The sequence below is a fragment of the Panthera leo genome, chromosome D3 (assembly GCF_018350215.1).
Source record: "Panthera leo isolate Ple1 chromosome D3, P.leo_Ple1_pat1.1, whole genome shotgun sequence".
Taxonomy (NCBI): Eukaryota; Metazoa; Chordata; class Mammalia; order Carnivora; family Felidae; genus Panthera; species Panthera leo.
Genome location: NC_056690.1, coordinates 58,486,137 through 58,499,593, shown reverse-complemented (window position 1 = coordinate 58,499,593; position 13,457 = coordinate 58,486,137). Strand labels below are relative to the sequence as shown.

Sequence of the window (13,457 nt, the reverse complement as noted above, 5' to 3'; positions counted from 1 at the left end):
TCTCAACCTGGGCCAGTTTTGTCCTCCCGCCCACCCAGGACATCTGGCAATGTCCTGAGACATTTTTGGTTGTCACAACTGGTAGGGGGAGTGCTACTGTAGTCTAGTAGGTAGAGGCCAGGGTTGTTGCTAAACATCCTATGATGCCCAGGAGAGCCCCTCACAATAAGGAAATGTCTGTCCTCAAATGTCAGTAGTGACAAAATTAAGAAACCCTTGTCTAGTCCCAAGGCCTGGCCCAACACCCCAGGTTCTCATTCATCCGGCTTCCTCAGCTCCCTGCACCATACTGGCAGCCTTCCTGACATCCAGGAGCTATAGAGATTCCCTGCTTCCTACAGGAAGAGGAAGGCCCTTTCCAGTATAATCATCAGTATGCCATCCACACCTTGGGCTCCACCCATCTGGCATAGAGAAGGCACAGGGTATTGTCATCTGACCCTGACTTTACCCTTGTCACAATGAGCATCACCATTGCCTCCACTGGAGGAGGCCTCAGTGTCTATTTGGTGTATGAATAGGGCTGAGTCTGGACTTTGCAAAGGGCTCTCTCCTTATGTGCAAGGGAACATCAGAATTAAGACCTCCTCCCACCTGAGTAGCAAAACTCCTTCATGGGGAACCAGATCAGCCCCTCAGTGATGCAGACAAGAGAGCAGAGCCAGCAACTTAGTAGCCCCGTAGTGGCTAAACAAGGACCAGCCCATCCTGACTTAGCTGGGGTGAGCAACATCCACTAAAAAAGACGAAAGGAAGATTAAGTGTAGTCAAAGTCAAGGACACTGAGAATAGTTTATGTGCTGCAGGTCCAAGGCCATGCTGCAGTCACTGGTCAGGGAAGCCTTCTTGGGGTGGGCCAGAGTTGGACTCTGCCTTGAAGGATGGATACAGTTGGGATGAGTGGTGTCACCGTGAAGGGAGATAACCCCAGGCATGATTCACAGATAGGACTGACTTGGGAGGTCTTTTCCCAGGCCCTTGGAGCCAAGGGATAGAGCTCCATGGGTCGGCCTTCCTCACCTTGGTTCTGCTTGCCTCCCCTCCTCTTCCACCCCTCTGTACTTCTGGAACCAGGTGGCAGCACCCCTCCGGGCATCACTGCACCAGCTGTGCCTAGCATCCCGTCCCCCATTGGGGTGAACGGCTTCACCGGCCTCCCCCCACAGGCCAATGGGCAACCTGCCGCGGAAGCTGTGTTTGCTAATGGCATCCACCCCTACCCAGGTAAGCACATCTGGCAGCCCTTCCTTCCCCACGCAGCACATTCCTCATCCATTCTGTCCCTGCCCTTGCTTGTAACAGGGAACATGTGGCTCCTACTCTCTGCCTGTTCCTTGGCAGAACCCCAAATGTGATCAGAGAGAGCCAGCCTCTTGCCCTCCTTCAGGGAGCCCCTGGTTGGAGAGAAGAGACCAGCCCATTCCTGGAGCTCCGTCAGGAAAGAGAAGAGAACAGATATGGTTGTACACTGACATAGAGAGGCTAGTAACTGCAAGTTAATTGAGAGTGAATTTGGCCCATAGGAAATGAGTGGAGAGAGACACTAAAAGAATAGTCATACTTAGTGTTAAGTAGGAAAAAAATCTCTTATATGGACGAGGCAGAGGCATATAGATTTGACATTTTGACTAGTACATACTAGTTTGGATCTGTACAAAACTGTGGTTGGCACTTCGGACAAGTGTGTCAGAACCATGGATAGCACCCCAGTGCTTCTTGCATAAATGCTGGCCTACAAGACCCAGGAGGCCTGTTCCTGATGCACTTTGTTCCTCTCAAACTTAGCATGTCTCTTGTGGTGAGAGTACCCAGCTGCTTGCAGCAGCTCCTCTCTCTGGCCTTGAGGATGGACTGACTTTAGAGCAGGGAAGCTGGGCCTAAAGCCCTAAGGGAGACTGGCAAGGGGCAATGTAATAGAGATGTGAAGAGAGCTGTCCTCCTTCCTAGAGGGCAGATGGTTACAGTACAGAGTCCCTGTAAGTACTAGTAAGTGCCCGGTCTGCGGCAGATGAAAGGGGGGTGGGGGGCTCCAGAAGGAGAACAGGACATGGGCCTATCCCCTGGGAGGTCAAAGCCAGTCAGGAACACAATATACATTGACAGCATAATGAGACAGTAAGGCAGAACAGAGCATCATCAGGAGCTTCCTGAGTAGGAGGCCCACATCAACTTTAACAGATGGATAGGAATTAGAGAGGTGAGGGCGAACGAGGAACATAGTCCTGTAGAGGAGGCTGTCCCGGAGGCCCAGAGGCAGGGGCCCCTTCCTGGCAGGGACAAGGGGTGGTAAGGAGTTTGGCCCAACTAGGACAGAGGAGGTCAGATAAGGGGGCAAAGTAGTGCCCTCTACTCTGCTCACCAGAATCATCTGTGTGTCTTTGTGAAATCACAGAAGCCCAGAGATTTTGATTTCAGTGTCTGGAGTGAGGCCCAGACATCCATAGAATATGAGAGTTCCACCAGCAGCAGAGTGCAAGGTCACTGTGCTAGCAAGAAATAGAGACTTTCCTGACTTTGACCTTGGAATTGTCTCTGATCTGATCCCAGAGGCTGGGATCCGTCTGGATCCCCACTCACCGCCCTGGGCCACCAGGGCCGGCCCCCTACCACGTTGCTCCACACTTCTCCCCTCACTGCTAGGAGAAGCCAGAGAATCCCAGAGTAAAGGGGCAGGGCCAGAGGATCTGGACTGTTGTTGAAGGATGAAGACTCCAGGCTGGCAAGGGAGGCAGGGAGAGGTTCGGCAAGCCAGACGTGGGAGAGACCCCACCAAGCTCACGTTCTTGGGCTCCTCCCCACTCTGGCTCATGGGCTGGGAGATACAGTCCCCAGCACATCTGGGTGGTTTCATTTCCCCCCCTCCTCCCTGCCCGCAAGCCCATCTGGATCTCTGGATTTTGACAAACCTGTTTCTTCCCCACCCCCACCAGCATCTGTGAGCTGTTTCCCTCATGGAATTTGGAAATGTTCCTCTCCCCCATTTGTAACAATCTGCCACATCCCATAAACAATTCCCTGCCAGAGCAGGGGGGAGGGATGAGGGAAGGAAAGGAGAAAAGTAGTACATTAAAAAAATTAATTTACCATCTTTAAATGCGGAGTTTGGAGCTGCTATAATGAGCGAGATCCTTCAAAGTGTTCACTCTTTGGCAGTTACTAATGAGGTCATTAAGCAGAGAAGTAGAGAAGGGTCTCAGAAATGTTTTTCTCCACTTCCTAGCCCCGGGTAGCTTCTCTGTCCTCCCCTCTCGTTCAACAAGATCGTGTTGGAAGCACTCAGTGTGGCCTTTATTGCCACATAACACCCCCGAAGGGGTAGCTCTCACAACTGCTAAGGACCGTTCACTCCTTACATCACAGAATGTGCTCAGCACTTGCTATGATTCTGGCCCTGTGCTGGGTGAGCTGCCATGTAAATTGTGCAGGTGATATTTTGCATAGGCCATCCAACTGGCCAGAGGAAGAGACACCTTTTTCTAATTTGCATAAAGGCACTTTGTGTTTGAGCAGCTGGGAAGACTGAGAGGGCAAAGCTAGACATGGCTCTCCAGAGAGCTGGGGCTGGTAGAGGAGTCAGGCAGAGGGGGCAGAAGGGTAGAGAAGACCAGCCCGACAAGCATCATCACCATTACCACCTCCCCACCAGGAGCTCCTGGCTCCAGTCTCCGACTCGAGGGAAATAGACGGATAGGGTTTTGTCCTGGGACAACCCCAGGCAGGAAGGGGCCTGCATCCTGACCTGTCTTCAGCTCCCCACTCTGAGCAGTCCCCTCCTGGGCCCAGCTCCCCTGCAGCCATCTACGCTGTCTCCCAGGACCACTGCCCCTTGGATTTTCCCTGGGCTCCCCTGCAGCTCAGGTGCTGTTGTTCTAGAGGAAGGTTACCGAGAGGTTTAGGGACAAGAGCTTGGAAGGGAAGTTTGGGAATTCTTCCTGGTCTGCAGGCCCCAAAGCCTAGCACTACCAGCCAGCTGGCTGGCCTGGGTTGCCAGGCAGATATAAGCCCAGATAATTGTCTTCTTGCCTTGCTGTGTTATCCACTCTGCCTTGGACATGTTGAGGCTGGATCTGTCTGGGTCCCCATTCACCAACCTGGGCCTCCAGGGCCAGCCCCCTACCACGTCAGTCATCAGTGAGTGGCCTTGGTCACCAGAGGCAGTGCCCACATTCGCTGGGCTTTTACCCGCAGCACCTGTAGACACAACAGAGGCAACAGAAATGGGCCAAGCCTTTGCTCCAGTCCAGCTTCCCCAGGTTGCTTGCAAGAGTATCAACCTAAGGCTCCTCTCTTTACACTGGGCAGTAGACAGCCCAGACTCACGAGATCAGGTGGGAGGAAGGTCCTTGGTCTTGTGGTTCTTCAGTTTTTGGGGCCACATGGGGCAGACCTTATCTGTGTGGCCAGTTCCTGCTGAATGTGTCTCAGGCGTGACCTCAGAGTGCAAGGCCTCCTTGCCTTGTGCAAACTCCCTAAGGATAAAGGAGAGGTCCCTGTGTTTGAGCAGCACGGGTGGCCCAGGAGGACAGTGTGGCAGGATGAAGCCTCCCATGCCCTTCATTTCACCCAGCTGGGATCTGCCCCTGACTTGTGTTGGGGATAAGTGAGGAGGAGACCACCTTCTTGGTAACCTCTAGCCTCCTCACCCGTTTTCCCACAGCCCTTGTCCAGGACCAGGTCGCTCAGGTATCTTCCCACCAAGCCCCTCATGGTGGAGCCCTCCTCTGGCATCTCCTTCCCGTCCCTTCACAGCCTTTTCATGAGCGACCCACCCCACCCCACCCCACCCCAAGCCGGCTGCAGCCTGAGTCCCCCAGCACCCAGGCAGGGTGGGAACAGACGCCACAGTGGCTGGGAAGGGCAGTGCAGCCGAGGCATCATCTCCCCGGGCACGGCGGGGGAGAGGCTGGTCTGGGTGGGCATCGCTGACTTCTGCTCCCTTGGCTCCCCTGCAGCACAGAGCCCCACCGCCGCGGACCCCCTGCAGCAGGCCTACGCTGGAGTGCAGCAGTATGCAGGTCGTTAGTATCCTCACGTCCCCACACCTGGGGCACCAATGCCCCCTTTCCTCCCCAGGCCTGGGCCCCGAGCTGGGGAGGGGAGTGGGGGGAGTGGGAGGGGCGGGAAGGGTATCCTGGGAGAGGACCCGCTCCCCTTCTACGAGCCCCCAGCATTCAGGCAGAGTTTACTTCTGATGGCCGGTACCCTTTGCAGCGGTGGGTGGTCAGAACTTCACACGAGTAGGTGAGCCAGGCTGAAGCTCTGGGCAGATACCCGGCTCTGAGGCCGGACTTTCCTCCCAACCTTGGTGCTTCCAGGGCTGGTTTGTGCTGGGGGAGAGGCCAGAATTCACAGTCACTGGTCTGGCAAATGTAGATGCCTGGGTTTGAGGGAAGGAGCGACCCTGGAAGAGAAGCAGTTCTGTTCCTTCCCCCATCCACATCCAGGCAGCAGGAATGGGGCTCCAGCGAGGGGACGTAAGCAGCCAGAGGTAGAAAAAAAGAAGTGAGAAGAGATAGCCTTGGGGCCAGCAGATGGCCTTAGGTCACTGAGTGGGGAGGTGATCAGCCACTGTAGGAAGCCCAAGGCAAGTTATCAGTCATTATCCTCTGTCTGTCTTTCACACACACACACACACACACACACACACACACACACCATAATCATCTCTGCCCAGCCAGTCTCCTGCTGTCTGGCCAGGTCAGAAAGAGCCAGCAATATCTCTCCTGAGGGCAATATGGAGACTCTGGTGAAGCTGGCCTCTCACATCTGGAGGTCAGGGGAAGCTCTCTCACCTGCTGGGACCCTTGAACTCTGACCTCAGATCCTGTACCTTTGGAGGCAGGCCAGGCTGGGGACAGGGACTGGCCATTCCTGTTCCACCTCTGACCCTTTCCAATTGAACCCAGAAAGTACCAAGTTTGGCCAACTGAGTCCTTTGCCCCTGAGAACCACCCCCTGGCAGGATCCCAGAGGCCAAGCTCATACGTAGGGTGGCACCCCACCTCCCACACAGGTGCCATCTGAGTGGGAGGAGGGTACAGGTGCCAGAGTCAGCCCTGGCTCAAGGAATGGGGATTCCTGGTGGTGTGGGTGATCTTGTGCAGGCACTCCAATGTTTTTGATGGTCCGTTATTGTGGATTATCCACAAATGCGGTTGCTCCATCTTTTCAGAATAAGCTTGCCTTCCCCCAACTGCATGCACGCGCACACAAACACACACACACACACACACACAGACACACACACACACACACCGAACTGGCTTTATCTTAAGTGGCTAAGCTAAAACGCCCCTTTTGGCTGGTCTGCTTTTACTGCTCAACACTGAAGTTTCTCTCTTTCTTCCTGCCTCTCACTCTGTCTCTCTCCATGTCACTGTCGCTGTCTCTCCTCTCGCCTCTTCTCTTTGGCCCTCCAGCAGCCGCCTACCCTGCTGCCTATGGTCAGATAAGCCAGGCCTTTCCTCAGCCACCTCCAATGATCCCCCAGCAACAGAGAGAAGGTGAGTTTTTGAGCTGGGGCTCCTAGGCCCCTCCCCACCCCCTTCTGTCCCCAAAGGGGCTGCTCACCTGGGCCTTCGGCTGGGGTGTTTCGTTTGAAAGGTGACCATGTTTGTGTGTGGTGTTGAGGAGGGTGAGGGAAGACAGCCCGATCGTGACGTGGCGCATTTTCCAATCCAAACATGGAAGTGGGCTTCTCAAGGGCAGCTCTGGAAACCCAAGTGGCAGGAGGGCAGGAAGGTGGAGCCCTGGAAGAGGTGGGGGTCCGAGAATCCCCCATCCCCTGATGGGCAGGATTTGGCCAGTGGAGAGGAAGGGGAGAAGTAGGAATTCTCACCACGGGGCCGGAGTAGGGAGACCTGTTCATCACGGACAGGAGAACTTGTATCCTCTGGGTGCTCCCAGCTGGAGCTCCCAGGGTGAGACTCCACAGGCAGGTGCGGGAGTGGGAGTGCCTCTGTGCAGCCTAGTGGAAGGAGAGGTGCCTGGAAAGTCACATCCAGAGGCCCTGGTGTGCACAGGGCAGGCAAGGCCAGTGGGGTTTGGGAGGCTGGGATCTGATAAAGACCCTCAGTGTCTTCCTGTTCCAGAGACTAGAGACCCACAGGGAGCTGGATAAATAAGCCCACCCTCAGGATTCTGTGGGCATGCTCACAGAGAGCCCAGTGGGGGGGGGGGGCAGGGATACTAACAAGGTCTTGCCTTCCCCAGCCCATGAAAAGGGTTACCCACCAGTGAGGCCACTGCATCTGTCCCAGGAGCCCATTTGGCCAGAGGATTCCGATGGTCTCCAGATAAACAGCTCATAGTCCCTGCAGCATAGGTCCCCAGAGCCAGGAGATGTGGGTTAGCCCTGGAAAGGACCCCGGAGTCTGCTAGTCTTAACGCATTGGTCTGACGGGCCCCAAGCATGCCCCAGATGGCTGAGAACCTGGACTTCTAAGCAAATCCATCTGGATCTGACTCCCAGTTTATGGCCACCTTCTTCCCCTTCCCCTTGATGTCCTTACCTATAAAATGAGAACAGTGAGGATTAGTTGCTAGAGAAGCATGAAACTCAAAGCTCACGTCTGACTCAGAAGTCCAGAAATTTCCTATGGATTTCTCGCTGTGCACACAGCCTTTCCTTCACCAAACCGTCATCCCTCCAAAGTTGTACATGATGCCCACCACCCCAGTTGACACACACTGGGCAGCTCCTGAGATATGTGTCATCACCTCTCCACGGCCAGGAAGGCCAAGCTACAGGAACCCAGAGGAGTGTGCGGTGGGGCCCCTGCCCACAGCCTGCGAACACGGCCTGCTCTGGCTCTGTCCGGAGTGACATCTGGGCCCGCTGGTGGTGAAGTGGGGGCAGGGGGTCCAGCAGCCCTGCCTCCACCAGAGGGTCCCTTCATTGGTCTGTGGCCCTTGAGCCTGCTTTGCTCCTGCCCTCCTCCCCTTCAGTCCAGCTCTTCCAGTGCCATGTCAGTGAGAGCAGAGCCATGAAGGGTAGGGTCGAAGAGTCCCAGTCTTGTCCGTCCAAGCCCAGACCAGAGCACAGTGCCCACAGGCACTATCACCCCACTGGCCTTAGGCTGACACACCCTCAGCCCGCAGTCAGTGCCCTGCATCACTCTGGCCTGTGGGCTCAGGGGTCTCTAAACTCTGCCACACACACACACACACACACACACACACACACACACGCCTGCAGGTCAGTGCTTCTCTGACCAATACACAGGTTAGCCCCTAACCCTGGCCTTAAATAGACTGAGACCCTCCATCTACTCCCTGTTCGTCCTCTCTTACACTCTGCACCACCCCATGTATCTCACTCTGCACTTCTCATACCTTCCTTCCATCTCTGAGCAGCTTCAGCTCCCTACCCCTGTGCCCAGCTCCCCAGACCAGACCTGGTGAGGCCAGTCTCTGCTCCAGCCACCTCTCAGTTGCGGGATCTCCCTTTATTGTCCACACTCTTCCTGACGGGAGCACAGGACGAGCCACCATAGGAGAGCAGGGCATGGGGAGGGGTGAATCGTGGACCCAGATGTGTACAGAACCAGGTTTCATACAAGGGTGAGCTCATGGTGCTGGGAGCCGGGCTGTCAGAGAAGGCTTCGGGGGCCTTGGAGGATGAGGTCTTCAGCACATAAATATGGACAGACAGACATTCAAGGCAGGGAGAACAGGAACAAAGGCATGGGTGCTGCAAAGTATGAGGTGAGCCTGGGCTTGGGGACGGGACCAGGTGGGGAGACAGGACGGGGTGGGCTGCAGCCAGACCAGAGTCATGTCCACAGTGTTACATGAAGCACAGGTGAGAAAGAAGGCTGTGTTCCTCCAGCCATGACAGTGGTTGGCCCTTTCTGTCATGGTTACCACCCCCTGTGAATGTCACTGACGTACTTGGACACACTGGTTGTGGGAGAGACCTCCTTCCAGGACCTTGTCTTTGAGCTGAGCCTGAAAACCAACAGATGCCTGAATTCCTGGAGGCTCTCAGCTCCACAGATGGGTTGAGGTTACCCTCGGGGCTGCTCCAATCCTGGCTCTGCCCAGGGCTGCAGTGTGGCCAGAATAATCACCTCCTGTGTCTGGAGCCCTGCTTCACCATTTCTCAGAAGGCTGGGTGGGACCAGATTGATCTTACAGTCCTGCTGGTGATGCCATCTGGATGATGTACCATCTGTGGATGAGGAAATGCAGGAAGGGCTTGGGGGTGGAAGACAATGTGTGTGCTCCCTCTGGAGGGGTGAGGGGCAGGGGGCTAGGCTGGGGCTGTGAGAGCCATTCCTGTGAAGTTCAATGACACACCATACTGATGGGATGAGCCTGTGGGCTCTGACCTTGAAGGCTCTTTGAGACTTTAAGTTGAATAGATATAACATCCACATAAAGCATCTTGTCGAACTTGAAGTGAGGGTCCCAGGTTCAAGGCAGGTGGCTACATGGGGTGGGACAGTGAGGGAAGCCTGAAGAATGGGATGGAAGGAAGAAGGAAGGCAGTGCTGGGGGAGGGGTAGGAGGGCAGGAGAAGGCAAATGCCCCTGCCCCCTACAGCTCCCAATCTGACTGCAGAGAAAACCTCTCAGATCGAAAGGAGAAAGAGCCTCAGACCACAGATTGTAGACTTAGGGAGCACTGGAAAAGAGAAGGTATGGGGAGAATCTGGGTGGGAGTCCTGGAGGAGGTGTGGCTTAGATTAGGCCTTCAAGCTGATTTCTGCCCGGAGGGGACTCACATCTAGCTGGGGACCATCAAGGGACGCATTCAGAGTATGAACCAGTGAGAACATGGCATGGCTGGAGATGGGGTAAGCTTGGGGGATTCAGCAGCAGGGACCCCTGGAGATGGGTGAGGGAGCATGCTTGCGTGAGTTCTGAATGCGCCGTCAGCAGGCACTTTTCCTGGGAGACAGTGGTCCAGGAAGGAGAGGCTGAGGGTGGGAGGCTGAGGGTCGATGATGCAGGATGGGGACCAAGGACCCAGGAAGTCAGACACTCAGAGGGTCGCTTTGGTGGTCAAAGGGGTCTTTGGAAGGAACAAGAAGGAGAGTGAGGGTCCAGAGACTTGCTCCTGAACTGGGTTACCTGGCAACCTCACCTGTCCCAGAGAAGCAGGATGTGGTTCTGGCCTTGCAGCCACACGCAGCCCACATCGATGCCTTACTACCTTCACTTTTGAGCTCATGCTTAGTCTCAACCAGTCTCTGGTCAGAGCCTCGGTTCTTCTACGTCTCTAACAAATGCAGCTTTGCATGGCCTCCACAGGTTGGAAACCATCACTGGAATGACCACATTCTAAAAGGTTAATAACACATAGCATACTCTGTTTAAAATGGCAAGAAAGAGATGAATCATCTTGGAAATATTTCCATTTCAAAGTTAAAATTGAGAATTATGGTTATTTAAACAAAACATAACTCTTTAGCTGTTTGGAAATTTTAGAAATCCAAAGGCTTCAACAGTGTTCAGGGTTTCTGGGCACAGAGATTTATGATAGGGAGAGAGGAAAGCGCAGAGTTCAGAGGCAGATGGCCTGGGTCCATATCCTGGCTCTCTCACCTCAGCCGTGTGATTTTTGGCAGGTGACTTAACCTCTCTGGGCCTCTGTTTGCTCATCTATAGTGGGAGTGATGACAGTACTTGCCTCAGAGGGTTGCTAGAAGATTCAGTGACATAACCTACATATAAAGCGCTTAGAAGAGCCTGACATGTAGTTCACACTGTAGAAGTGGCAGGTTGTTACCGCTGTCAGGAAATGGGGAGCCCCATGTAATAAGGCTTGCGGGTACCCCGGCTAATCACGGAGCCGCCGTGCCGTGAAACCCCTCCTGTGCACCTAACCTGTCGGAGGAGGCTAGAGAAGTCCTGATGTCTGCACTCGGGACTGGGGCTGAGAGGTTTGGGGCAGGGGAAGGTTGGGCACCAGGTGGGAAGCAGTGGCTGCGGATTTTGGAGGAAGATGGGCCAAGCAGCAGCCAGCCAGGAGGTCCCAGCTGGGGCCTGCCTGTGGGACGTGACAAGAAGCTTCTCACCTGGCACCACGGGCCTGCTGGGCTGCCCAGGGCCATTCCAGAGCAGACGCTGGGCCGGAGGGCGGCCGCCTGGCCTTCCCCAGCTCTCCCTACTCCTGCCTGTCCTCAGCACCTCCTCTCCCTGGCTGACCAGGCCTTGGCACATTTACCCCCTTCACTCGTCAGCTCTGCCCCTGGAGCGAGTTGCCAGGCACCATCTTATAGATCCATTTTGCAGCAAAGGTGACTGAGGCACAGAGAGGTTCAGTGACTTGCCCAAGGGCAGGGCGGAGACCAGAGCTCAGGCTTGGGGCTCAGCAGTCCCCACTCCTCCATGGCCGCCCTTGGATCTTGGATGAGACCCCCCCTCCCAACCTTGCCCCCCTCCCTGCTGCCGCTGCCTAACTCGCTCACCTCTCCTCTGTCTCTCTCTTCCCCCCACCCCGCCATCCCTCCTCCCTGCCCCCCCCCCCCCCACCGCAGGGCCCGAGGGCTGTAACCTGTTCATCTACCATCTGCCCCAGGAGTTTGGGGACGCTGAGCTGATGCAGATGTTCCTCCCTTTCGGTAATGTCATCTCCTCGAAAGTGTTTGTGGATCGGGCGACTAACCAAAGTAAATGCTTTGGTGGGTAAAGATAACAAACCAACTAGCTTCACCCAGGACAGGGCGGTGCTCGCACCAATTTACCGGTGTCCGACTGCTTTTAACCTGCTCCTTCACATCGCCCCCATCCCCAGGTGCTCCCTATGGCCCAGCCCCCAGCCTCCACCTCCCACTCCTCTTCTCTCTGCTACTGTTCTTTTGGCTTCTTGGCTTTCCCTGCCCGCCCGTGCCCCCCCCTCCCCCATCACAGTCCAAGAGACAGGTCCCCCTGCCTGCCACAAGGCCCAGTTTCCACCCACTGAGAAGGGGAAGGAGTCACCTTGGGCCAGGGTGGTGGAGGCATCGAGCAGAGCCCATTCTCCCAGCAGCTCCCCGTCTTGCAATCATAGAGGCCCCGGTGGATGCCACGCATGATCCTTGGGGTGGGGGGTCTGCCCAGCTGAGGCCCCTATCCTGCCTGCCCCTCGGCCTCCTCTCTGTCCTGCCCCTGCCGCCCTTCTCTGTCTACCCTGCTCTTTGCTCCCCTCCTGCCACCCACTGAACCCTCCTTCCCCCACCACTCCCTCAGGCCACCAGAGCCACATTGCTGAGGAGTCAGGAAGAACAAACTGGTCCTGCCCTCAGGAAGCCTCAGGTCTGAGCTTAGATGAAAATCATGCCTACCCCGCAGCACTGAAGTCTGCAAGGCACCAAGTAATGGAGCAAAGAGAAAGGCAGGTGGATGGAAACAGTGAGGAAGGGGAGGGAACTCTGCAGAGGGAGAACAAAGTGGGTGTGGGAGCCTAAGGACAGTGAATGAGGGAGCCAGCAGGAGGCTTGGGGAGAAGGGATCCTGGGAGGCCAGCTGTGAGGGAGGGGCTGTGTTGGGGGTGCTGACCATCAGACGAGGATGCTCCTGGGATGGAGGCAGAGGGAGATGAGGGGAGGTCCTTGAGCTGAGAGTAATAGAAGGAAAATACAGCTTTTAGGAAGTGTGCGTGGTGGCAGGATGCTAGACGGGACGGGGGACTTGGGAAGATTTGGAGTATGGTTGTCAGATAAAATATAGGGTTCCCAGTTAAACTGGAATTTCTGATGAACAATGGATGCATCTTTTGTGTGTAAGTATGTCCCAAATATTATATGCAATATGTTCCATGCAATATTGGGGATATACTTACAGTAAAAAAAAATTCATTGTTTACCTGAGATTTCAATTCAACTGAGCATCCTGTGTTTGGATTTGCTGCAGACCTCCTGGAATTCGGCCTCTCCCACACCTCTCCCCTCCACTCCTCCTTAGCTCCTCTCCTGCCTCCTCTTTTGCCTCTATTAGCCATGCCTCCGCGGCTAGATCCACTCATGGGTCCCCAAGGAGTGAGGAGTCCAGTCCCCAGAAGAGCCACACATGGGACCAGAGCTGGGTCTGCCAGAAGCTTAGCTCTCCAGGTCGAACCCCAGATCCCGGGTCTGTGAGGACAGAGTAGGGGTCTGTGTTACCTGGGGAACCCCGATCACAGCTTGGGACGGTGTAGGGGAGACCATACAAGTGTGTAGAAGTATCAGCAAGCCCATGTTAAAGAGATTCCAGTTTGGAGACCACTTTCCCAGAACCATGAAAGGCTTGCGGGTTTTAGATAATATTCCCCAAAGCAGTCAAGACCTTTGAACCTTTGTCCCTTGCCCTCTGGCAGCCGCCACAGGAAGTTTGTGGTACTTGGAGGGCATAGAGTTGCCCCAGGAGTTCATTTGTCTTTGGGTATGAGGAGACCAAGAAAAAGACAGAGACAGGGGTTGAGCCCCTCCCTTGTTGGACTGATACTTCTCCTGACAAATTACAATTACATATGTAAGAACAACAAACTGGAGA

At 55.1% G+C, this 13,457-nt stretch overlaps 1 protein-coding gene across 14 annotated transcripts in view; it reads left to right on the top strand.

Annotated features, from left to right (window-relative positions):
• CELF4 (CUGBP Elav-like family member 4) overlaps positions 1-13,457 on the top strand; it is a 296,796-nt gene that overhangs the window by 270,669 nt on the left and 12,670 nt on the right. For 8 of the 14 annotated variants that reach the window (XM_042909696.1, XM_042909697.1, XM_042909695.1 and 5 more), the window contains exons 8-11: positions 1,075-1,224; positions 4,953-5,018; positions 6,420-6,503; positions 11,486-11,569. In XM_042909696.1, coding sequence (XP_042765630.1) covers positions 1,075-1,224; positions 4,953-5,018; positions 6,420-6,503; positions 11,486-11,569 — 384 coding nt within the window. The remainder of the gene's footprint in view (positions 1-1,074; positions 1,225-4,952; positions 5,019-6,419; positions 6,504-11,485; positions 11,570-13,457) is intronic. The other 6 variants (XM_042909700.1, XM_042909699.1, XM_042909693.1 and 3 more) reach the window with 4 other exon arrangements.